This window comes from Oxyura jamaicensis, chromosome 2, assembly GCF_011077185.1.
Source record: "Oxyura jamaicensis isolate SHBP4307 breed ruddy duck chromosome 2, BPBGC_Ojam_1.0, whole genome shotgun sequence".
Lineage (NCBI taxonomy): Eukaryota > Metazoa > Chordata > Aves > Anseriformes > Anatidae > Oxyura > Oxyura jamaicensis.
In genome coordinates, this window is record NC_048894.1 from 15,322,641 (window position 1) to 15,345,695 (window position 23,055).

At 38.7% G+C, this 23,055-nt stretch overlaps 1 protein-coding gene across 2 annotated transcripts in view; it reads left to right on the plus strand.

Moving 5' to 3' along the window:
- The first annotated feature begins 482 nt into the window (after positions 1-482).
- The window catches only part of KIF5B (kinesin family member 5B), a 35,091-nt gene continuing 12,518 nt past the window's right edge, over positions 483-23,055 (plus strand). For both annotated transcript variants that reach the window (XM_035318827.1, XM_035318828.1), the window contains exons 1-15: positions 483-867; positions 9,428-9,515; positions 10,721-10,794; positions 11,390-11,494; positions 11,837-11,885; positions 12,208-12,263; positions 12,367-12,454; positions 13,819-13,943; positions 15,309-15,413; positions 15,817-15,962; positions 17,880-18,028; positions 19,056-19,249; positions 20,060-20,128; positions 21,197-21,403; positions 22,523-22,666. In XM_035318827.1, the coding sequence (XP_035174718.1) occupies positions 742-867; positions 9,428-9,515; positions 10,721-10,794; positions 11,390-11,494; positions 11,837-11,885; positions 12,208-12,263; positions 12,367-12,454; positions 13,819-13,943; positions 15,309-15,413; positions 15,817-15,962; positions 17,880-18,028; positions 19,056-19,249; positions 20,060-20,128; positions 21,197-21,403; positions 22,523-22,666 (1,725 nt within the window). In that variant the 5' untranslated portion in view covers positions 483-741. The remainder of the gene's footprint in view (positions 868-9,427; positions 9,516-10,720; positions 10,795-11,389; positions 11,495-11,836; positions 11,886-12,207; positions 12,264-12,366; positions 12,455-13,818; positions 13,944-15,308; positions 15,414-15,816; positions 15,963-17,879; positions 18,029-19,055; positions 19,250-20,059; positions 20,129-21,196; positions 21,404-22,522; positions 22,667-23,055) is intronic.

The window sequence follows — 23,055 nt, forward strand, 5'->3', positions numbered from 1 at the left end:
TCCCGAAGTCAGACACAGCAAGTCCTGCACCTGGTTCTACTGAAGGACTTTTTGGTGTAATCACTGCAGAAAGCACCAAAGGGCGGTTTTAACACTAAATACGGGTATGGATCCACGAAGTGTGAATGTGGGTTTCAATATCCTCCTGCTTGAAGCCTTCACCTCACACTTCGGATTCCCTGACCAAACCCAATTTCCCCCAAAAATGAGGGCAGGGGCCGTGTGGGGGCCGGTCCCAGCCAGCGGTCACCTCACCGCCGCCTGCTCCTTAGGGAGCCCCGCCCCTCACAGAGCCAAGCCCCTCACCGAAGCCCCGCCCCTCCCTCGCGGCAGCCTTGGCGCCTGCGCCCTGGCGCTCTCGCGTCACCCTGAGCCCGCCCCCAGGAGGGCGGCGGGGCGGGGCTCTGCGGAGGGTGACGTCACCACCTGCTCTGCCCGGGGAGGGGAGGGGGAAGGAGGGGGAAAGGGGGGGGGCGGTGCCGGGCCTCGCCGGCCGCGGGCGCCGCCATGGCTGCCATATTGGGGCGGGAGTGAAAGCGGGAGGGGGCGGCCGGCCGGGGCCTTTCGCTGTTCGCCGTTCCCCTCTGCCCGGGCGGACTCGGGCCTCCCGGCGGCGGCGGTGTCTTGAGAGACCCCGCCCGGAGCCGGACGGTGGCGGTGAGGGGGGAGAGGACAGCGGCGGAGGCCGAGCGGAGCAGAGCCGAGCTGAGCTGAGCGCCCCGCGGGCGGCGGCGCCCTAAGATGGCGGACCCGGCGGAGTGTAACATCAAAGTGATGTGCCGCTTCAGGCCCCTCAACGAGTCCGAGGTGACCCGCGGCGACAAGTACATCGCCAAGTTCCAGGGCGAAGACACCGTCGTCATCGCGGTGAGGGGCGACACGGCCCGGGGGAGGGTCGGGCGCGGATGGGGTATGGGGGCCGGGGGTGGGCGCGGAGGGGCAGGGGGCAGGAGGAGGGGGGCCATGGGGTTGCTGTGGGGCGGGCAGGGGGGCAGCGGGCCGGGGAGGCTCCAGCCCCGCACCCTGAGGCGCTGCCGGAGCCGTCGGGGCGGCCGGGAGGCGCCGTGTCCTGCAGGGTGTCCCCTGGCCAGGCTGCGCCCGGCCTGGGCCACCGCAGGGAGTTTGGCCGCTGGACGCCTTCAAAGTGCAAGCACCGGAGCTGCTGCCACAGACCTGGCCGCCTGAGGAGAGGTTTTGTATGAAGAAACGCGGGACAATGCGGGCTCCAGCTCGTCGGCGCTCCTCGTCTGTAAATCAGTCATCGGCCGATAACTTTTTGTTTCTTCGAAGCCAGAATAAACTGAGATCATGTGGCTTATTACATGCTTATAAACGCGTTTTAATTAAGCCGCCTTGTAACGTATGAGGCCTGTTATAAAACAACCAGAGTCTTGTAGGGGAGAAGATAATCCTCTCCTTTTTGTTCAGCGGGTCATATTTAGCTGCAGAGGGGAGCTAGAATTTAAAATGTGGGAGTTCATTGCTTGGTTTGGTTGGTGTTGTGCAAGCACTTTATTCACAGTGTTTATTTTTGCAAACTTTTGACTTGTGTTTTCATGTAAATACTTTTTTCTCTAGAGACATTGCTGGTTTTCAATTGCTGAAAGTAACTTGGAGATTTCTGTTATAATCAGTCTTAATTTAGTCTTTGGGATACTGTTTCATGAGACTACTAACAATAGCTTCTTATTTCACTGTACCTGAAGTTGAAGCAAGGCAATTTAGTAACATGCTCCTTTTTAGTATCAATTACTAAATATTAGTCTGTTAAAGTTCAGCCAAATTTGTCAATAAAATAAGGAATTCCATGAGTCTGGAGCTACAAGAAGGGCAGCAAGCTCATGAAATGAGGTAATTTGAGACTTATTTCAGTTGGCAAGTCAGTGTGTTGGAGGATATCTCTTATTTAAGTTGTACAGGTAAACTCCTCAGAGTAAGGAACCAAACCTGAAAAACTGAAAGTTTAATTAGAACAAGTGATCTCACTTCAATCATCAAGTATCAATCCATTGCGACACCGTATGTTCTGTTTAAGATCCAAGATTAGTTCTAGAAACCTTGATGTGTTCTGACTTTTCTTTTTAGACAATTTTTCCACATCTTCTTAAAGTAGTTCATGGGCTAGAGAGACCAAAAAAAAAAACTTACATTGTTTACATGCTCTTTAAATACACCTTTAAAAATACCTAAAATGTAAATTAGGCTGAGATAGCACTAAAACTGTGTAGAACAGTTTGATGGTATGCTCCAGAGGGATCATGTGGGGCTCTCTGCTGGGACTTGGCACGGAATTAGTATTTAGAGTTACAACTTCCCTTTGGTGTTTTCTGCATTGGTTAAAACTAAAAAATCCTTCAGTGGTTCCAGATGCAGGACTTGCTGTGTCTGACTTCGGAAAGATAACCACCTAAAATTATTAGATGGGGTAGCAGTGACAATATTTGAATTTTGTTTCAGAAAATCTTAATATAGGATTGATGTTTTGTAGGTTTTGACTTTTTATAATAGTGAATATACAACAAGATTGATATTCGCAGAGTTAGAACTAGATTATCTAAAACTGTTCAGGTAACTACTTTAACCTATGGACTTTTTTTTTTTTTAAAGAAGCTGACAATTGACAACCACCTCTCCTGTGTGTTGAGGAATTGCCCAGGAGAGGATAGTAACAGAAACAGATCTTCCCATGAAACAGTTTCTAAAAACATTCCTCCACAGGCTGCATGTTTGGTTGCCATCAGCTGATTGATTTCCGTATTTATTCATGCAAGTGATTTTGGCTGCCTGTTGAACAGCAGCTGAGCCACTTTTATAGCTGCTTTCCTTAGCTGCCTCGAACTGAGCAGCCCGAAGGACTTTCACCTTTCAAGTCCATGCTAAAACAGTGAGGACGTCTTTAATAATATTTGGGAGTTGTCTGGAATGGCAGATAGGAGGTGAAAACTAGGAGGCAGTGGAAGCAGAGCGTATAGCAGACTGCAGATTTGACTCCTCTGTGCAGGAGGGTGGGGAGGCAGATCAGTGACTATAGCCAAACCCTTTTCCTCCTCCCTCCTTGACTCCCCTGTCATCTCTGAGCTATCTGTCCTCCCTTCCCCCTTCTTTTACTAGCTCCTGTGTAATTACAGCATGGTTGTCTTTCTGGACAAGTGAGTTGTTTTCATTTGTGTTAGATAAAATGATTGTTTTAATTGTAGCTAGTGCATAGCAGTGGTTTGAGGGGACGTGTGGTGTCGGTCTGTTCTGAAGAGTAGACTTTGGAACAAACTGCTGTGCCTCCACAGGTTAACTTTTTTTTTTTTTTAAACTAGTAAAGAGCTTTTACGTTATTAATTCAAATGATTTTTTTGAATGGTTCTTTCTGTTAAGTAAATACAAGGCTTCTGTTAAAATGGACAATGGGGTGGCTTGTTATATGATGTTTATCTTAAACATTATAAATCTACCTTTATGCTACAGTTGATAAGAATTTGCTCATGAGTTTCAGGCTTTTGAATAAGAGGGAACAAGGAGGAACAGCAAAATTATAATAGGTGTGATTGTCCTTTTATTTTTTTTAAATGCAAAACTACTTGAGACTGGGTAACTTTTTGTAGTTCTGCATAGTGTATCTACCTTCTTAAAAAACATTTCTATACCCGGTCTTGCTTATCTTAAATCTGTCCAAAAGATCAGTCACTGAATACAGTCACACTTAGTCTTTTTCAGACTGACACCTAAGCTGAAAACAGTACTATCAAATGACTGAAGCGGTGAGGTGTTACAGGCATGCACACAAATGGGGGGTATCCCTCTGTCCTCCAGATGTTTCAAGTCATGATGATAGTATATTAATTATTACTATGGCTTTTAAGAAAAAAATCTGACTTACAACTATGAAAAAACAGGCGGGTATAGAGTACTGTTTTCTAGATGTAAGCTGTAACCCCTGTGAAGTATTCAAGACAGTTAGCCTTTTGTTGCCTTTTAAACTAATATTGGATAGTAAGTGAGAACAAAGCTAGGTTTAAGTTGCATTAGAATCAGGTTAATGAAGATCACTTGTTATTACTGGAGCTTTTGGCATAAGATTATTCAAAAGGAAAATGTGATTCATGTGTGTTGCTGCAAGAAAGGTTGTGCTGGACCATGTAAATGCAAGAAGCAAAGTATGTTCTTGAAAAAACTTCTCTGTATTATTCTGCTAGTGTGAATGAAAGCACACACTTAACTAGACAGCCAAAATAATTCGTGCTTGCAGTACAACTTCAAACACAAATAGAAAATAACAATCTGTAGCTGAAACAATGGTGTTGTTTTATAATACTTCTATGAAATGGTGGAAAATTGAGACATTTTTCAGAGGATACCGGTGTGATAATTTAACAGGAAGCAAACAATCTAGCTTACAGTGATATTTAAAGGATGATGCTCAGTGGTTGCTGTACCACTTGCTTAAAACACCTCACTTGATTCACATTTCTTTTGTTCTGAAATTCAATGAATGAATGCCAGCAGCATTGACTTTTATCTTTAGAAGAAACATTATGCTAAAGCAAAGCTTTGCTCAAGCTCTTGTTCCAAAAAACCTTCTGTTTTCATGCTGGAAATTGAGTTTCCAGTCACTTTTTTTGTGATTAAAATCTCTTGTTTTAGTCCTACAACAATAAATAACTGCTGCAAAAATTAACTGTATTCATGTTGATACTTGAATTGCAATATTTGCACAGAAATAAGAAAAATGGGGCAGACAGAGCTGAAATTCACCAACTGCTCTGTATCAGCTGCAGTTTCCTACGCATAGAGCTAGGACAAGAAGAAAGCACAGGTGTGTTCGAGCAGTAATACCTTAGCTTAGCAATGGGAAGAACTGAGTCAGGTATTTGACATCATAATTTCCAGAGATCATGTGGTCTGAGGCTTTTCTTTTCACGTATTTTGTGCTCATGGGAAGAATATTGAAGTTGCAAAATTTAAAGGTGATAGGTAGTCCGGTTATTTCTCGCTTCAGCCTCCCTCTGAGGTGAAGTTAGGGCAGGTATGACATTGTTTCAGCAGTCTGTTCTGGCAAGTGGAGGAAAACAACTGGTCTTTAACTGCAAAACTCTCTGCTTGAATGTAAACGCTATGTTCAGTTCAGCTACCGCTTCAGTCATGTAGGCAGATGTACTTCCTGAGGGCTGTGAGGGTGCTTGCAAAGTTTTTGCTGTGCAACAACACCCGTTAGTACAGAGAGCTACAAGAGCTGTCTGGCTGATAGAACAAACGCCAGGCAAGGAGCGAAAGTAAGTGTTGAATCCCCTCTCTGGAGAGAGGAAGTCAGAGGCTCTGCTTGATGCTTTGTGTCATTTGTAGGGCATGTGTTTAAAATTTTTGTAGGATTGTTGAAAATTTCTGGAGTATGTTAAAGCAGCATCATATCCCAGTAGTGACAATGTATTACTGCCACCACTGTGGATGCCTTGTGGTAATGCTGCTTGGGCCTCTTGTATTTTCATTGCGTTGATATCATCCAGCTCTTTACTTCTTGGGGAAGAAAAGGCCTCTGATACAGAAAAAAATATCTGACACTTTAATCTGTCTTGATTAATCCCTTAAAGGTAATGACCAGGCTTTCTAGGGCAGGGTAGTCTGTGTGATACTATTCCTGCTTTGTTTACGGCAGAAAGCAGACTGTAAGAGCAGCGATAAGACATGGTATGCAGGTGTCATTGATGTGAAACCACACTAGGTGGGAGTAACTTGTGGTCTTAAAACATAATTATGTGGGAACCTGCTTGGTTAAACCCACTTGGTGAGGTATTGATTCAGTAATGATGGAGTAGGGATGTGCCTCTGATGCGGGTTTGTCAGAGGTGTGATAAAGAAACGTACTGCAGTCTGGGAGGGGAGGAAAGTATGTAATTGGGGTTTTGAATGCTTTGAAGTTGTATTCGAGCTTCGTCTAGAAAAGTGTAATGCTGAGGGCAGGTAAACAAATACACCACTTACCACCCACAAGGGATGGGGTCTGAACAGGGCTGTTTTTGAGGATCCTTTCGGTTGTAATTAATTTTTGTAGTTGGTAGCGGTTGTTGAGGGAGATTGATCCCTTTTATTTATACAGGGAAAGCTGTGAGGCACATGACAAATTCCAGTTAAAGGCATTATTGCCTGTGTGAAGTCCTTGCAGCTTGACTTCCTCATCTTACTAATCTGTGGCGTTCATCATATGCGCTATTCTTTATATTAACGTTTTGTAAACCAAAAGAGACGGTAATTATGAGATACTCTCAAGCTACCACTGAGATGCCTTCATAGGAGAACAGAGCCAAATTAGAGTAACTAGTCTGAAAGTATTCTGTGTAGGGAATAGTCTTGAGTTAGTAAATGCAATTTTCCTTTTACACAGATGAAAAAGAAGAGTGTAAATCATCCAACCTTTGCTTGCCAGAAGAGTGTGTGTGCTGGGGAGAACCTTGCCTCTGAACAGCATTTAAAACTTAGAGAAGCAAAGCTTTTCAAAACCAGTAGATTGCAGGATAGCTGCAGACCAGCTCAGGTCTTGCCCACAGCACTTTTTAAATAAGGCATCTTCCTGTACTGGAAAGTGGGCTGGTTTCATTCATTTAGTTATTTTTAGCTGGATTTCTTTGAAGGGAATAAAAAAAATGATGTCTGGCATTGGATATATTCTGTAATAATATAGAAATACAAAATGGAAGTGTGTACATTCAAATACATATAGTATGGAAATTAATGTTTGCATTTCAGTGCGCTTTTCTGTTCTCATAGCTGCCATGCTCTGTTGGGGACAGCAAAGATAAGTTACATTGGCATCTATAAGAAGATAGTGTTGTTAATAGTAGCTGCATAAACCATCAAAAGATCCTGTCTGTGAACATTCCCTAATTCTTAAATATTTGAAAATTTTAGGAAGATGCAACTTAATTGGAGTTGTTATCTAAATATTTTCAAAAGTAATCGTTTGGAGAATTTAACGATTTAAACTAATAAAATTTAATGTTCACAGAATCACAGGATGGTTTGGGTTGGGAGGGTATTTAACAGATCAACTAGTCCCTGATGTGGGCAGGGACACCTCCCACAAGACCAGGCTGCCCAAAGCTAAATCCAGCCTGCCAGAACACCTCCAGGGATGGGGAATCCACCGCTTCTCTGGGCAACCTGTGTCAGTGCCTCACTACCCTCATTGATTTCTTCTGTCCAGTCTAAATCTACTATTTTTCTTAGTTTAAAAACATGTTGTCACTACACATCCTGGTAAAGAGTCTCTCCCCATCTTTCCTATGAACCCCCTTAACATTGAAAGACTACTGTAAGGTCTCCCTGGAGCCTCATCTTCTCCAGGCAGAACATCCACAACTCCTTCAGCCTGTCTTCATATGAGAGGTGCTCCAGATCTCTGATCATCCTTGTGACCTCCTCTGGACTTACTCTAACAGCTCTGGGTAAAGGGTCTGTGTCAGTCTTGTCTTGCTCTGTGGACCCCAGAGCTGAACATAGCGCTCCAGGTGGGGTCTCAAAGGAGCAAAGTAGAGGGGGAGAATTGCACTGCAGAGCTGCAGGACACAACTCTTGTTATACAGCCCAGGGCTTTCTGGCCTGTGAGTGCACATTGGTGGCTTGTATCCAATTCTTCATCCTCCAGTAACAACAAAGCCTTTTCTGCTGGGCTCCTCCCAACCTATTAATCACTCAGTCTAGATAGATACTGATTGCCCTAAATCAGGTACAGGACCTGGTGCTTGGCCTTGTCGAACATGACATGGTTCACATGGACCAAATTCTCAAGCGTGGCAGGGTCTGTCTGTGTGTCATCCCTTCCTGCTAGATACCGGCTGCACCACTGATGTCGGGCGCTCACTTTGCCCACTTGATTTTTCCGCTGTATAACGGTAAACATGTTCCTCCAAAGTGGGTATTACTTCTGTGCATACAAATACTTGGATAAACTTGAGCATGAAACAAATCTGCCTAAAGTTTTGTGATGTGGGTAACTTGCAGTGTTACTTGCAGGGAATTTGAAGGCTTTTTGAAATTATAGCTGCTAATGTGAGAGACTTAGAACTAGTGCTATCTTTTCTACACTGACTTAACCTTTTTACATAACATGTCCTCAGCCTTTATTTTCTTACCTCAGGGTTACTTGCACTTGTTGGTTGTTTGTCTTCTGGTGTGCATAGTGGCATCTATTCTACCTCTAGAACATAAGAATTGGAGGTGCACTTAAAGCTAAAATGAGTAATTGGGAAGGCTTGTGATTTCCCTCCTGTGAAAGAAATGTTCTGGCAGACTTTAGCACCTTAGGGATAGTTCCTGCCTACTGAGTCTTGTGGTTTCTTAAGCATATTTACACAGTGAACTCTGTAATTATTTTCTTTTTTTCCAAGAGGGAGCTCATCTATCTGAATTCAAGCCCTCTAAGCAGATGGATACGCATTGGATCTAACGAGCTTTGTTTGGTGTTCTGCTAGATGTTATTAAAAGGCAAATGGAAGGTCAGGCTGGGGAATGTGGTGGGTGGGCGAAAGATGGAAACTAGACTTGTTTCGCTGCCAGGGAGGCAGTTCCAGAGTATCCTTGGGGGAGGGAAAGGATGATGATGAATTAAATTTAGGCAAAATGGAGCACTTAACAGTTGCAGTGAGCTTAGCAGTAGGAACTGATTTAGAACCTGTGTAAACCTCTGCTGTCTGCAAAGATGCTAAATCAAGGTCCAAAAATGCTATGAAAATTTCAGCTTAAGATGAGCATAATAATTCATATCCTAATGGTCTGTCAGCTGGCTATAACTGTTATAAAAATTCCTTTCAGAAAGCTATGTCAGAGCTTCCTCTTCTGGAGTCTTCTGAAATGAGTCTTTGGGGAAAGGTTCCCTTCCCCCCAAATGGCCTTTTCCTTCTGTTTATGGAGCTTTATTTTAGGGTTATCGTGTATGGAGAAATAGTTCTTGTGCTGACTGTAGGTGATCTGAATGTTTCTTTTGGTTTGAGGTTTTTAACAAATAGTTTGAAGACAGCTATTCTGTGTGATGTGGTATAGGTTGCTCTTAGTAATTTGGGTTTACCAGAGTAAACACCCCACCAGAGGAGTGGAAGAGAATAAAGACAATAAAGGGTTCTCAGAGTAGGCATTGGTTTACATTGTAAATCAAGTAAGTTGAGGTCATGTGGCAGAGTAGTTTTGGAGAACTATTTAGGTTGCACTTTGAAACCAAATATATTTAATTCAAGGCCTTATTTGTAGGCAAGCATGTGAAGAGTTAGGCAACACATACACATACATAAGCCGATTTCCTCACTACAGCCTTGAAGTGCTTAAAATAAAACATAAGATTGGACTGAGTCCGAATAGGCTACTTCTAAACTATATGAACAAAAACCTTTCAGTTGCACTTTACAGAAGAATTACTTAAAAAAAAAAATTCCTGTATCTCTTTCTACAGTCCAAGCCATATATATTTGACCGTGTATTCCAGTCAAACACATCCCAGGAACAAGTATACAATGATTGTGCTAAAAAGATTGTCAAAGGTAAGGCGGAACAAACTGTAAGTCTCATATTTGTGTGGATTTTGATGTTGAAAACTACTTCTCTTGCTCCCTTTTATCTTTGGAGTATTTAATAAGAGCCAACGCAGTTCATAACAGTATGAAATCATCCTGTAGCTGAGCTGATATGCCAATGCTAAAAATACTGTTCTAGTTGTTTGCAATGATTGATAATATTTACCTGTCGTCATATTTTTTTAAAATCTCTGCAAAAGATTGTTTTAAAAAAACTGGTATGAAATTAATAAAAGACTGGCTTTTGTTTGAAAATACATATGAGTAGTTTGTTTATTGGTATCAGAAAACATCCTACAATTGTTTTAGTTTGGGGGAATGTAAAATGAAAGGAAACTTGAGAAACCATATGTAGACTATTGATCTCTTCTTAGCTTTTTTATTTAATATACAGTTTAAAGGAGACTTTTGATGTGATTCTTTTTCAAACTCGTATTGATCATCAGCAAAGTGAATTGCTGTTTAAATATCCATGCTCCCACAAGCATTTAACTCTTCAATGAGTTAAATAGTAATCAGGATTAGATCAGAAGTTTGTTCCTTAAAAATTGGGGTTAACTAAGAATTGTACCCAGCCCCTTTGTTCCCCTTCCCCCATCTAAAAATCTAAACTTTGTTTCTCTTTGTTTGCTTGTTGGATGTGATTCCACAGTAACTGACTTCTAAATAAGCAAATCAACCTTACCCCTCAATTTAAAACTTCAGGTTGGTTCATTCATGATTTGAAATACAAACCTATGGCTGAAGGGTAAGGTGTTTGAAACTTAGGGCATAGCCTATTGCCTTAACAATCAGACACTTAAACCTTACTGTGAAGGCAGCAGATACTGTAATGTTCTCATGTGTGATTTCTTCCTCTGAATTGTCAAAGGCAATCTGTTCAACCTAGCAGTTGTATTGATTTCCTTCTTGTTCCTGACTCTGAAGTGTTGATTTTTCTGGCTGAAGGAATCTAATAGAGTAAACTTCTAAAACAGAGTCAGTGGTGGCTTTGTACATTTAAAGGGGTAGGGAAGAACACCACCATCGCCTCCATTTCACACTGAGTTACCAAACATGGAATGACTTAACTTGATAAATGTATTAGAAACTGTCTGCTCCTGTTTCTATTTCATTTGACTTTCCATCTTCTAAAGGAAATTAACCCTAATGAAAATACTCTTTCCCTCTAGATGTACTTGAGGGATACAATGGTACAATATTTGCTTATGGGCAAACATCATCTGGAAAGACGCACACTATGGAAGTAAGAAATCTTGAAATAACTTTATATTACTATCACTGTCATCTATTTTCACCACATTTCACCTTCATTTCCTAGAGAGATGTTAGCTTGTTCTTGTAGAATCAGAATAGTTTGGGTTGGAAGGGACCTTTAAATACCATCAAGTGCCAGCTCCCCCCTACCACAGGCATGGAAATCTTCCAGTCTTGCCCTAAGCCCTGTCCAACCTAACCTTGAACACTTCCAGAGATGGGGCATCCAGATTTTTGCTTTTCTTTTTCTTTCCATTGCAACATTTTGATACCCAAAATGTTTTTCAGGACTGAGAATGGCAATTACTGTATTTATTCAGCCCTCAGTAGCTGGCTTTAGAAACATAAGAACATGTTCATGGTAGATTTCTCACTTTTAGCTGTTTGGGAGACTTCTGAAGCTGATCTTTTCACTCCTGGCAAAAGCTGGACCTAAATGGGCGGTCAAACATTTCCTCTACAGATAACATAAGTACACTGTACCTGCCAGCATTTTAAAATTAGCTTGTCTGACTTCTTGTTTCTCCTTCAGGTACTTGGTGCTGTTGGATTAAGTATGTTTTGTTGTTTCTCTTTCTAATAAGGGGAAGCTTCATGACCCAGATGGAATGGGAATTATTCCAAGAATAGTGCAAGACATTTTTAATTATATTTACTCTATGGATGAGAATCTTGAATTTCATATTAAGGTAAATTTTTCTTCTGTGTTATAACTACAAGTAGTCTGGTCAAATGGATGTTCTATATGTGTTTTGAATGCCTGTAACTTGGAAAATCTAAATGTTATTTCAGAAGTAACTGGCACTTCTTAAAGAATTAAGTTAACATTTCAGTCTCGTTTCCATTACACATTGATGGTAGTTATCTTGATAACCAGTGGCAGTGCTGGTAGTGCTTGAAGCTTTTGATCAAAATATTTTCTTCCTAAAGGTGTATTTTTGTTCATAATAATCATACTGGATCTCTGTGGTGGAAAAGCTAAGCATTTTTGCTTTCTTATGCTATATCTTTATTTCCCTTCACACTTCTAGGTGTCATATTTTGAAATATACTTGGATAAAATAAGGGACCTCTTGGATGGTAAGCCTTTTATTATTGAACATAGCGAGTAAATCTGCCTGGAGAGAAGTGTAAAAAAAAAAAAAAAAAAGCTGTAGTGTGATACTAAGATAAATATGCGGTGTGCTAATAGTAACCTATATGTTATAGGTACATCAAAATGAGAAAGCATGCAGCTAATCTGTATGATGCAACTAAAGCTTCTGTAGTGGTTGTTTAATGTATGTTTGGTTTTGAAAAGTGTTGCTGAAAAATAACATCTGTGACTTGTATGTGTAATAAATCATTAGTTTTGCAAAAAAAAATCATAGATGTCTTATCTTTGGAACTTTTTCTCTTCCAGTTTCAAAGACCAATCTTTCTGTTCATGAAGACAAAAATAGAGTTCCCTATGTAAAGGTTAGTGTCAGTCTCATACCATTTTGGTCTCTTACTCTTCTAGTATACGCCTTTCACTTCTGGCTTGTTGGTACTTTACCTTTTGCTTTGCTGTCTTTTAAAGGGTTGCACAGAGCGTTTTGTATGTAGTCCAGAAGAAGTTATGGATACTATAGATGAAGGAAAGTCAAACCGACATGTAGCAGTTACAAGTAAGTGTTATCCTTATCTCCTTTAGTGCTTTATTGGTTGCCTTCTGGTATATCTTAAACAATGGGGAAGGCTAAAATGGTGAACTAAATCATGGTGTTTTAAAAGTCTAATGCAAGCAGTTTCAGCATGTCTTTAAGAAACAAGTCTTTCATTTTGTTTCTTGTTAGATGCTATTACTTAGGCTTGGATTGGAAAGAGAAATTAAGTGATCAGTGAAGAGCTCTGAATCATAGGAGGGGAAAAAAAGTTTAGTTCTGCATTAGGAATAGTGCAGAATACCAGCTTGTGGAGTTCCAATTAACCTGTGCATCTATAAGTAAGGCACAGTGGCTCAATTACAGTTTGTCAATTTTGTTGTAACTTCTAAGAAGAGCTGATTCTGTGATCAGAATATATATAGAGTCATGCTGCAGATTTAAGCAGCATCCTGTTGTCCCAGGCTTTTTGGCCTGAGGCATGCAGCTGAGTTGCAAGGAGTCACATCATAGGTCTCCAAACTCCGTAAGAATCAGGATTAGACAATGATGGAGGTCTGTCAGTTTTTTTCCTGTTTATTTAGAAGAAGAAAGAACATGCGGTCAAAAAAAAAAATCCCATTTCTTTGCCTAAGGATTGGGATTTTTTTTTAAAAAAAATAAATCTGATAATGCAAAAGTTCTCCTCTTTGCTTTATTGTTTGTAGGTGGTCAGCTTCTGAAATGGGGACCAGGCTAAGTAACAGAGAAATAGCAGAAATATGTAAAGTGTTATTGGGTATTCTTTCATGTTGAGCTGCTTCTGTGGCATCAGTTAGCTGGTTCTTTTAAGCCTATGAAGTGTTTACGGTTAAAAGGAAGCAGTAGACAAACATAATGATTTAGATTGCAGTCAGCTTAGATTTTGTTAATGATTTAAAATAATTCAGATTCCATATGAATTTTTAACCCTACATGCCTCACAGCAGAGGGGGGCAGTAAATATTTAAACCAGAAAGGGACATGAGAGAGTTTGGCCATCTAGTTCAAATTTTTGTGAAACTACTAAATGTGATATACTGCAAACAAAGTGCTGTGGTATCATGGTGAATGTGTGCCTTCTGCTCTAATACAGTACATTAAAAGTATGACATCCATAGTTGACAGGCTAGCCAACCTTAACAGCACGTTTGTGGTATTAATAGAAGCCCAAGGGAGACTGGATCTTTGTTACTCAGTTAGGTGGTACCATTGCTTGCTGCCTCTACCTCTACTGTCATAGGGAGAATACTGCATACAGTTTCATTTGCTTTAAATTTCATGCTTAACTTGGCTAAATACTATCTTCCCAACAGTGAGAGTGGTTGTACAAGCATTTATGACAATTCATATATTTCTTTTTATTACAGATATGAATGAACACAGCTCTCGAAGTCATAGTATTTTTCTTATTAATGTAAAACAAGAGAATACTCAAACAGAACAGAAGCTAAGTGGAAAGCTTTACCTTGTGGATTTGGCAGGTAGTGAAAAGGTAACGTTACATTCCTTCTCCAGCTTTAAAGAATGATCTGTTCTTCACAATTGAACACTTTCCAGTAATGTAATACTGATTGTTCAGTTGTCATCTGTGAACTGTTTTTTAACTTTGATCTTGAAATGTGGTCCTAGCCTTTACTGGCTGTTAAGTACTACCTCTAAGCATATTTGCATTTCTGGAGTGAGGGCTTGTAAATATGGAACAGGGTGGTGAAGTAGGCTAGAGTTCAATTTCAGTATCTGAGAGCAAGAATAGCTGTATAGGTGTGTTGGCTAGACAGGTACTGGAGTCAAAAGGGTATTTATGGATATGGGCTATCTACATCTTCTTTTGTAGTGGTACCAAGTTCCTGATACTGAAATTCTGATTAATGTTAAAATGACAGCTTGCTTTCCTGTGTTAGTGGTTTAAAGAAGGGAAGGAAACGTTATATACTGTGTTGCTTATTCTGTATTACTGTTACCCTTCTTACTGTAACTTACCCTTTGAGGACCTGAATTTTTGATGTTAGTCCTTCTGAGATTATTCTTGTCTTCAGTCTGTTCTGCTTAGTGTTGCCTTTGCTGATGACAATGTCTTATAACATTGTCATCTCTGATCCTTTGTTTATTCTGAATGTTTTTTAGTGGTTATTTATCTTTTTTTTTTAATTTATCTTTTTTTAATGAGGATGAAACTGGAAGTATTAAAGTGAAACAAGAGGCTGCAGATCTCCATTCTATGTAGCCTTACTCCTTTCAGTGTATATTTCAAAATTTTGTTTAGCAATTTTGCAAGTCATCTTGAAAGAAATGAGTTTTTCATGCCTTGTCTTGGGTTACCTTAAACATAAGCAAATAAAATTGTTTATTTGTGTTCATGATCACAGCTTGATGAGAAGAATAGTAAGAGCAGGGTTATAGAACTGAGTCAAATATGGCTGTGAGGCAGAAGAGCTAGGTTAAATAGAATTGTCAGGACATAACGTTCTTCTGCATTTATGCTGATGCCTACAGAAGTTCCTAGAGCATTCCTGTAGGTCAAATTCAGCATTTAAAATCTGTGTTCACATAAGGTTTTGTTTTGGTTTTCTTGCTAATAAATTTTGGTTTTCTTGCTAATAATATTCAGTGTGGGTTGTGTGGTAGTGTTTTTTGTCGGTGTGTTTGTCTTTTTTTGAAGGTTGACCACTGACTAAGGGTGAATCAGGAATGGGGTTTGAGGAATAACTTGCTTATTCTAATGCAGTTGGCTTATGAATACATAAGCCTCCTAAGTAAGGAAGACTGACTTAAAAGTGAGGAAATTATTCAAGTTTTGTATTAAATGTGGAAGACTTTCTTGCAGACATATCTAGTAACTTACTAAAACATTGTATAGGTTAGTAAAACTGGAGCAGAAGGTGCTGTGTTGGATGAAGCTAAAAACATCAACAAGTCTTTATCTGCTCTTGGAAATGTCATCTCAGCTTTGGCTGAAAGCAGTGTAAGTGTTCTCTTTTTTTATGCTTCAAGGTTAAAGGCTTGTATCTGTACAATATACTCTGAAGAATTTCTTCACTGATCTCAGTGATGTGTGTGGAGTCTCTTAAACTAATCCAGTTACACCAATACATTGCAAAAAAATGTTACTCTTGCACTGTGTTGTCACTGAATAAAAAAGTTGTATTTAAGGGACCTAAACAGACCAAAAACTTCTTTATACTCAAGAAGTTACCAAAGATCTTATCTTGTACAAACTTCATGAATTCATGAAACTGCATGCTTTATGAATTAAAGTAGAATTTAATCTTTCTAATGAGGCTATACCTAGATAAAACATAGCTCTTCAACAAATTAAATAACTTGTCTGAAAAACTGTAACTGATATTTAACTGTTTTCTTGGTAGACTTATGTTCCATATCGTGATAGCAAGATGACTAGAATCCTTCAAGATTCACTAGGGGGTAATTGCAGAACCACTATTGTTATTTGCTGTTCTCCATCTTCATACAATGAATCTGAAACAAAATCTACTCTTCTCTTTGGCCAAAGGTGAGTAAATGACTTATAAGAGAGACAAGAAACAGAACTTTGCAAGAAAAGTTAAGCGCTGTTTGTGCAGCTGTGTATCCTGCCTAACAACAACTGATAAAGTAAACCTTTAACAATAAGCAAAGTCCATTCTTAAAAAACATGTAGTTTGAGATCTTAAGTGCTGATTGATTGCACATGTAAGTGTATCTCAATATTTTGATCTTACTAAACTCAGAAGTAAATGCAGAATGAGAAAAAAAGCTACTCAAGTCAAAATTCCTAAACCAAATGAATTAGTGTTATCTTTTAATTCTTTAGTGCACACATGGCTAAGTGTTGTGATCTATATAAAAATCTTTAAACTGGACACAATCCTGAAGCCACTGTTTCCAGAAGGACACTATATAGTTTGGCTCAAAATGCAGTTTAGTATATAGACTTGGGGTCAGGAAGATACAAGAGAGAGCCTGTTGTTTGCTTTGATGGCATGCTGAATTACATTTTCTAGTCTGTTTCCTGTCTTAGCATTCTAGTAACGTTTAGGTTAGTACTTGTAAATTTCTATGTAATTTGTAACTGAATTTGTAAGTACCTATTTAAAATGTGATATTTGGTTAGTGGTGTCTTCTTTGCCACACTCTTATTCATGTTCCATCTTAACATTCCAGTTTCTGAATGCTAGACCTAATTTGTTTACTGGAGCGGATTACAAGACCTATCAGCATTTCACTTAGTTCATCTTTTTTTGTGTGTTAGCATACCTCTTTCATTTTAGTTCAACAATATAGTTTTCAACTTTTCGGAGACTTTGCTAATGGAAAGTAGACTAGATGACTTCAGAACTCCTTAAAATCTGGCAGAATATAGGCACTTAATAGCTGTTTTAGTAATGACTGTATTCTGTAGGAGTAGAATTCTTGTTTGGACTCCTCCTGGAATCTAGGAAGTCCTTTCCTCATAGTATTTCTAGCATGAGATATCAGGAAATGTCTTCCAACTGTAGCTCTGTAGATTCACTGTTCCTTGCTCTTGACTTCTGGGGGAGCTGCAGGTGTGTATTTCTGTATCAGTCACCATAATTAGTCTGGTATATTATCTCAGCCTTCTGGGGATGTTCAGTTTATGCTGAAACCCTCAGGAGTTGTAACTGAAGGTTAAGTAAATATTACGTAACTTAGCAGGAAGTTATGCCTTTCAGTAGTAATTGGTCCCAATGAGACTTTGCAAAAGGTGCTTATAGGAGTCATAATATTGGATGCTGGGGTGTATTCCTAACTACCATTAAGTTTTCTTCTGTTTTCATCTTTGGGGAGGGGGCTATTTGGTGGTAGAAGGCTATACATAAGAGTTCCTGAGGTAAGCAAGGTACAGCGCTAATGGAAAAGCTACATGTTAACTTCATATAGTTGTATTAGTGCTTGTAGTTTTGTCTCCAGAGCTGATGCATTTGGATGAGATTTGCCTGACCTTGTCGCACCTGAATTAAATGCATTTGAACTTTACAGCTCATATACCTCTTTGGTTAGTGGAGCTCTAGTCACTAGCTTTTTAGGTGAAATGAGCAGTTCTTTAAATGTATTATGCTCTGTTGGAGAAATGTTTGTTAGATATGGTAAATGCTGCCCTTTGTTCAAAGATGTGCAATGTCCCAACTCTGGTGAAAGTATACATCTGATTTTTTTCTAACTCAACAAGCTTGAGATTTTCAGTCTTCTCAAAGCTTATTGTATTACTCTGTCCATCAATGGTTGTATTTATCCAACTGAAAGAATATTAAGTTGTCACAGAGTAGAGACAAGCTTTTGGAAGAGGTGGAAGTGGCCTATACATTTACCGGTGATATGTGAAAGTTTCACTTAAAAGCCTTACATTCTTTTATTAAAAATAAAAAACACAACAAAAAGCACAGTTTTAGAGGTCTGTCTTTCTATGTAGAGCAAAGACCATTAAGAACACAGTCTGTGTCAATGTTGAGCTCACTGCAGAACAATGGAAGAAAAAGTATGAGAAAGAAAAAGAGAAAAACAAGACTCTACGTAACACCATACAATGGCTAGAAAATGAACTCAACAGGTGGCGGAATGGTAAGAAGAAACTTCATTTTTGTAATGCAAACTTCAGAAAAGCAGATACCAAAACTATTGAAAAACCCCATGCCAGGCAGAGATTGGAATATTAATGCTAGGATATGAGGTTGAGGTTATTAGTTGACATTGGAGCTTTCTGCTTTTCACTGGAACATCTTTTAATAATCACATACTGGTAAAAATCTCTGAAATTATGTTGGTGTTAGGTTCTTCAATAGTTGATTTACTAGCAGAACTGGACCTAGGTAAACTACTAACACATATATCATTCCTCCCCCAAATACATATATATATTAATTGTAATTGCAGGAACTGATGAAAGGTTCCTGTCTTTCTAATTCACATCAGTCTCATAAGGCTTTGTCCTTGGTAATAGCTGAAACACTTTAGTAGGCAAAAAATAATCGTGCTAACAGTAGATAATGTGTGTCCATCCTCTCTGAATGACTGAGTTCTTTTTGATTGAAGTGTCCGGCAAAATGCAAGTTAATTATGAAACCATAAATTCAGGAAAAGAGAAACATGGAAACTACTTACAGATGTATGCTGGAGTTTGCAGCTTTAGAAGGTGTCTCTGCAGTCATGCAAACAGCTCCTGTGCCACATCCTAGAGTAAACTAAAAAAAAATGGTCTCACTTAAGTTGAGAGAGATGTGATTTTTCTTTTTTTAAATATCTTGTGCAGAGATGGTAGGAGGCCACACCTGAAAAGTATAATGCTTTAAGAATATTGACACAAGATACAGGAATGTTGGAAAGAGCCCATATCATCCAAGGACTGCATAAAATGTTACGTGATAAGGCACTAAGGAATTTAGTTAGTTTACCAGAGAAGTGCCTTAACTAGTGTGTGGAATTTTTTAATGCAAAGTTAATCAAGTGTTCTCATCAGAAAAGGGTTAATGAACGTAAAGGGATAAAAGTGTAACTGAACAAATACTCTTAAGCAGGAAGTAGTAGATCAGTTTAGCGCTAAAGATGGCTACCTATCAAAGTAAAAATACTTCATATTCCTTTATGTAAGGGGAGACTGTACCTGTTGATGAACAGTTCGACAAGGAGAAGGCCAACTTAGAAGCTTTTGCAGTGGACAAGGATATTACTATTGTTAATGATAAACCAGCAACCACAATTGGAGTAACTGGCAATTTCACTGATACTGAGAGAAGAAAATGTGAGGAAGAAATTGCCAAACTATACAAACAATTAGATGACAAGGTATGCCATTCTCATTCATTCTTATTTAATGTAAGACATCTCGGAAATACATCTTGAGCTACATTATGTAATGCTTAATATGTCAGTCTTTATTTGTTAGCACAGCTTGTTTAAATACTTGCCTGGAGCACCTATTCTATTCCTGAAGTTCTGATTAAGAGATATCAAAATCACTTTATCTGGTATTAAGTGAGCATCCTTTCTTAGTTGCTCTCCCCACTTTGACAGTATTAAAAAGTATACTGAATGCAAAAGGTCATGGGTTGGGGGGGTGGATTAAAACAAAAAAATAAGAAAGAAAAGCTCATGAGAATCTCGAATAGCTTTTCTGCTTTCTGGGTGTATGCCATTCCAAGCTGATTGTTTGGATTAATACTATACCAAAAGGAGGAAAATAATGAGTAAAAAAGGAGGGGAAAAAGAAGTAATTGGAAGGAAAAACTGTTACTTTTGAATAAGATCTGCATACATTGAACATCATTTCAAACTTAAGCACTAGTACTAAATCAAAAAAAAAATCTTTTAATTAAATTTCATTTGTTTCTTAAAAGTTGAAACAAGTTGGAGAATTGCAACAGCACGCATATAAGAATTTTGTCCTTGAAGTATAGTGTTTTATACATACATGCCAAGTTAAGGTACTAAATGGATCTGCCAGTGAATTAAAAAGACTTTTTACATTATTGTTTTGAATTGTCTAACTGTCTCAGAATATAGAAAGGTTATCTAACCTGATGCTGCCATTTCTTAGATTATTTTTTCTCAGTGGTATTTGTCAGTGCATTGAACGTAGTCTTAATTCAACTGCAGGATGAAGAAATTAATCAGCAGAGCCAACTAGTAGAAAAACTGAAAACACAAATGTTGGATCAGGAAGAGGTGAGTTTTGCTTTCACATCTTTATACTTTTTTTATTGACTTTTCTTTTGGAGATGTTCTGAATGGGGTGTAGTTTATGAATAGGGAGTAAGATGGTTGAATGTTACTGTACAATAGTTTTTTTAAAATCAGACTTCAAATTACCTGCTTATTCCTGCTCATGCTGTTCTTCTGGTTGCATTTGAGTCAATTTACTCAAGGTCTTGATTATCCATGAAGGCAGAAGGAACTGAAATCTTTTATATAATAAAAAAACACTGGTTCTTGTTTCCTTCTTACAAAGCTAGCAGTTTGTCAAAACTAAAGATACCTTGGTTTACCATAAGAAATAGATTTTATGGTTTACTCCTGTCAATATTGCTGTGCTGACAGATGGTGGGTGGGGTATGTGTGGAATTTAATTGTCCTGAAGAAAAAGAGAAGTGCTACTTCAGGCTGCACTTGCTAGAATATTTGAACCATTTGTATGTGCACACTGTCAGCGATATAACAACTATATATCGGAAAATACCTAGAAATTTTATTTAGCCAAGATATTGGAGCAAATAATTCTATGTTTACAAAGTATAAAAAAATAAAATGAAAAAAATCTTGGTGTATAGGGCAAGAAGGAAATGGATTGAGGACTCAGGAAGTTGGAGCTGTTATTTGCTCTTTACTTAAATAAACCTGCATCTTTATCAACTCTTCGTTTTGTTCTAGCTATTCTTCAGCAGCTAACAGTGTTAAAGTGCTGAAAGTTTAACCCCTAGCCTGTTGACAATTTCAGACCTGAGTAATGTTTGGTGACCTTTTTGCAGTTTTCCATGCACGTTTCTACTTGCTGGTCTTAAGTGCCTTCATTCGTTATCAGTTCCATTTTGCAAAGACTTCAGAAGCTGAGGAATTCTATATATATGTACTTTACTTTATCTGTCCTCAGTGTCCTTGTTTTGTTATGCTAGATCATCGTAAAAATATAGATATAGGCAGTTACAGTAGTTGAAAGCATTACTAAGATTTTACTTATTAATACAATGTTCTTGATGCTGATGACTTGTTTTAAATAAACCTCTATCAATATTGTAGCTTTTAGCATCAACCAGACGGGACCAAGACAACCTGCAAGCAGAGTTGAATCGCCTTCAGGCTGAAAATGATGCCTCTAAAGAGGAAGTGAAAGAGGTGCTACAAGCCCTTGAAGAATTAGCTGTCAATTATGATCAGAAGTCTCAAGAAGTAGAAGATAAAGCAAAGGAGTATGAACTGCTTAGTGATGAACTCAATCAAAAATCGGTAGGAAAATGGGTCAAGAAATTGAGTCTTCAATAAAAAATTCTTGCCTTGTATCTCCAAGCTGTGTTTCTTGCTTGGAGTCATTTAAAGGTTTGCCCAAGGGAAAGTGAGTTTAATTCTAAAACCTGTTTCATATCAGAAAACTCATTTGATGACCCACGTGTCTGATAAATTTTTTACATGGCTTTCTTCTCCCCTTCATTTCCCTTGTATAAACCTCTGAGAATTCTCTCCTGGCTGATGTGACCCGAAACGTTTCTTGCTCTGTCAAAGTCTGTTTCCATCTTCTCTGTCTTTGCTCTGACAGTTTATTTCATGCCACCTAATCTTTACAGGTCTAGTGAAACTATCCATGGCAACTGTGCTAGTCTTCTCAATAGTGTTCCAAGATTATTGCACAGTTTTGATGCTGATGCAAGTTGACAGAACTGAGAGGTGGATATAAAAGTCAAGTTAAGACACTTCAGTGTTCTCAGTCTATCACAGCTAACCAAGCAGTAACTATCCTTTTGTATCACTAGTTGGAACTTTTCTGCTGTAAAACTTCAAACATCATTTTTAATGCTAATGAGCAAAGAGCCAGCAACTTCTGAGTGTGCAAGCTGCTTAGCTGCAGCCACTACAACCACAGCAGCTCAAGCCAACTGTAAGTCTACTCTAGAGTAACTGCAGTGCTTATGGCCACTCAGAATTAGGTGTCATATTTTAATTTGCAAGCAGGAAAGACTTAAGAGCAAATAGAGCAAAAAGTGTTGGACTTGTTGTCCATGTACCTTTTTTCCTATAAATTCAATCCTCTGCAGTATTTAACCCTATATAACTCTGAATACTGCTTAACAAAGTTGACATTAATTTTGTTGCTGATTTGTAAGATTATGTTTTGTGAGCTGAAGGCCTCTGTCCCCAGTACTTAACTTTTCTTTCAGAAGAAATTGTAGTGTCATCGTAGAATGTAATGTGCTGTAATGTGTGGAATTTTTTTTGAAACATTCTTTGAAAACAATGTGACACTTCAGTAGTTGTTTTAATGTAGCAACTATATGTTGCTATGTTAAATAATATGAAACTAGTTTTAAAAATGTGTATTGTTTTATTAAAATACAGCTACTTTTATTGTAGGTCACTTTAGCCAGTATAGATGCAGAGCTTCAAAAACTGAAAGAAATGACTAACCATCAGAAGAAACGAGCAACAGAGATGATGGCCTCCTTACTAAAAGATCTTGCGGAAATAGGAATTGCAGTAGGAAATAATGATGTCAAGGTAAGGTTTAGCCAATGAAACTTTTAATGGCACACACAAACACATGCATTATGGATAGGTAGGATCAGTTTTTTTAATACAGTAAAAAAAAAAACTACCATAGTAACCCTCATACTCATTAGTAATTTGGGCATAAGGTCTCTCCTTGCTTCTACTGTGACTTACTAAGTTCCAAACAAAAAATGTTTACGCACAGACAAGATAGAGCAGGTATGATTTCTGAAGTAGTGTTTTCATTCCTACTGTTATTAGAACCATTTCACATAAGTTTCAACTGCATCATCTTGGACTTGCAGTGGCAATCAAGATACTAGTTATCTTAAAAATGGCACATGGAACTGAAATAAAAGATAAAACAAGAAGATGACTGTAGGGCAGGAACATAAGGG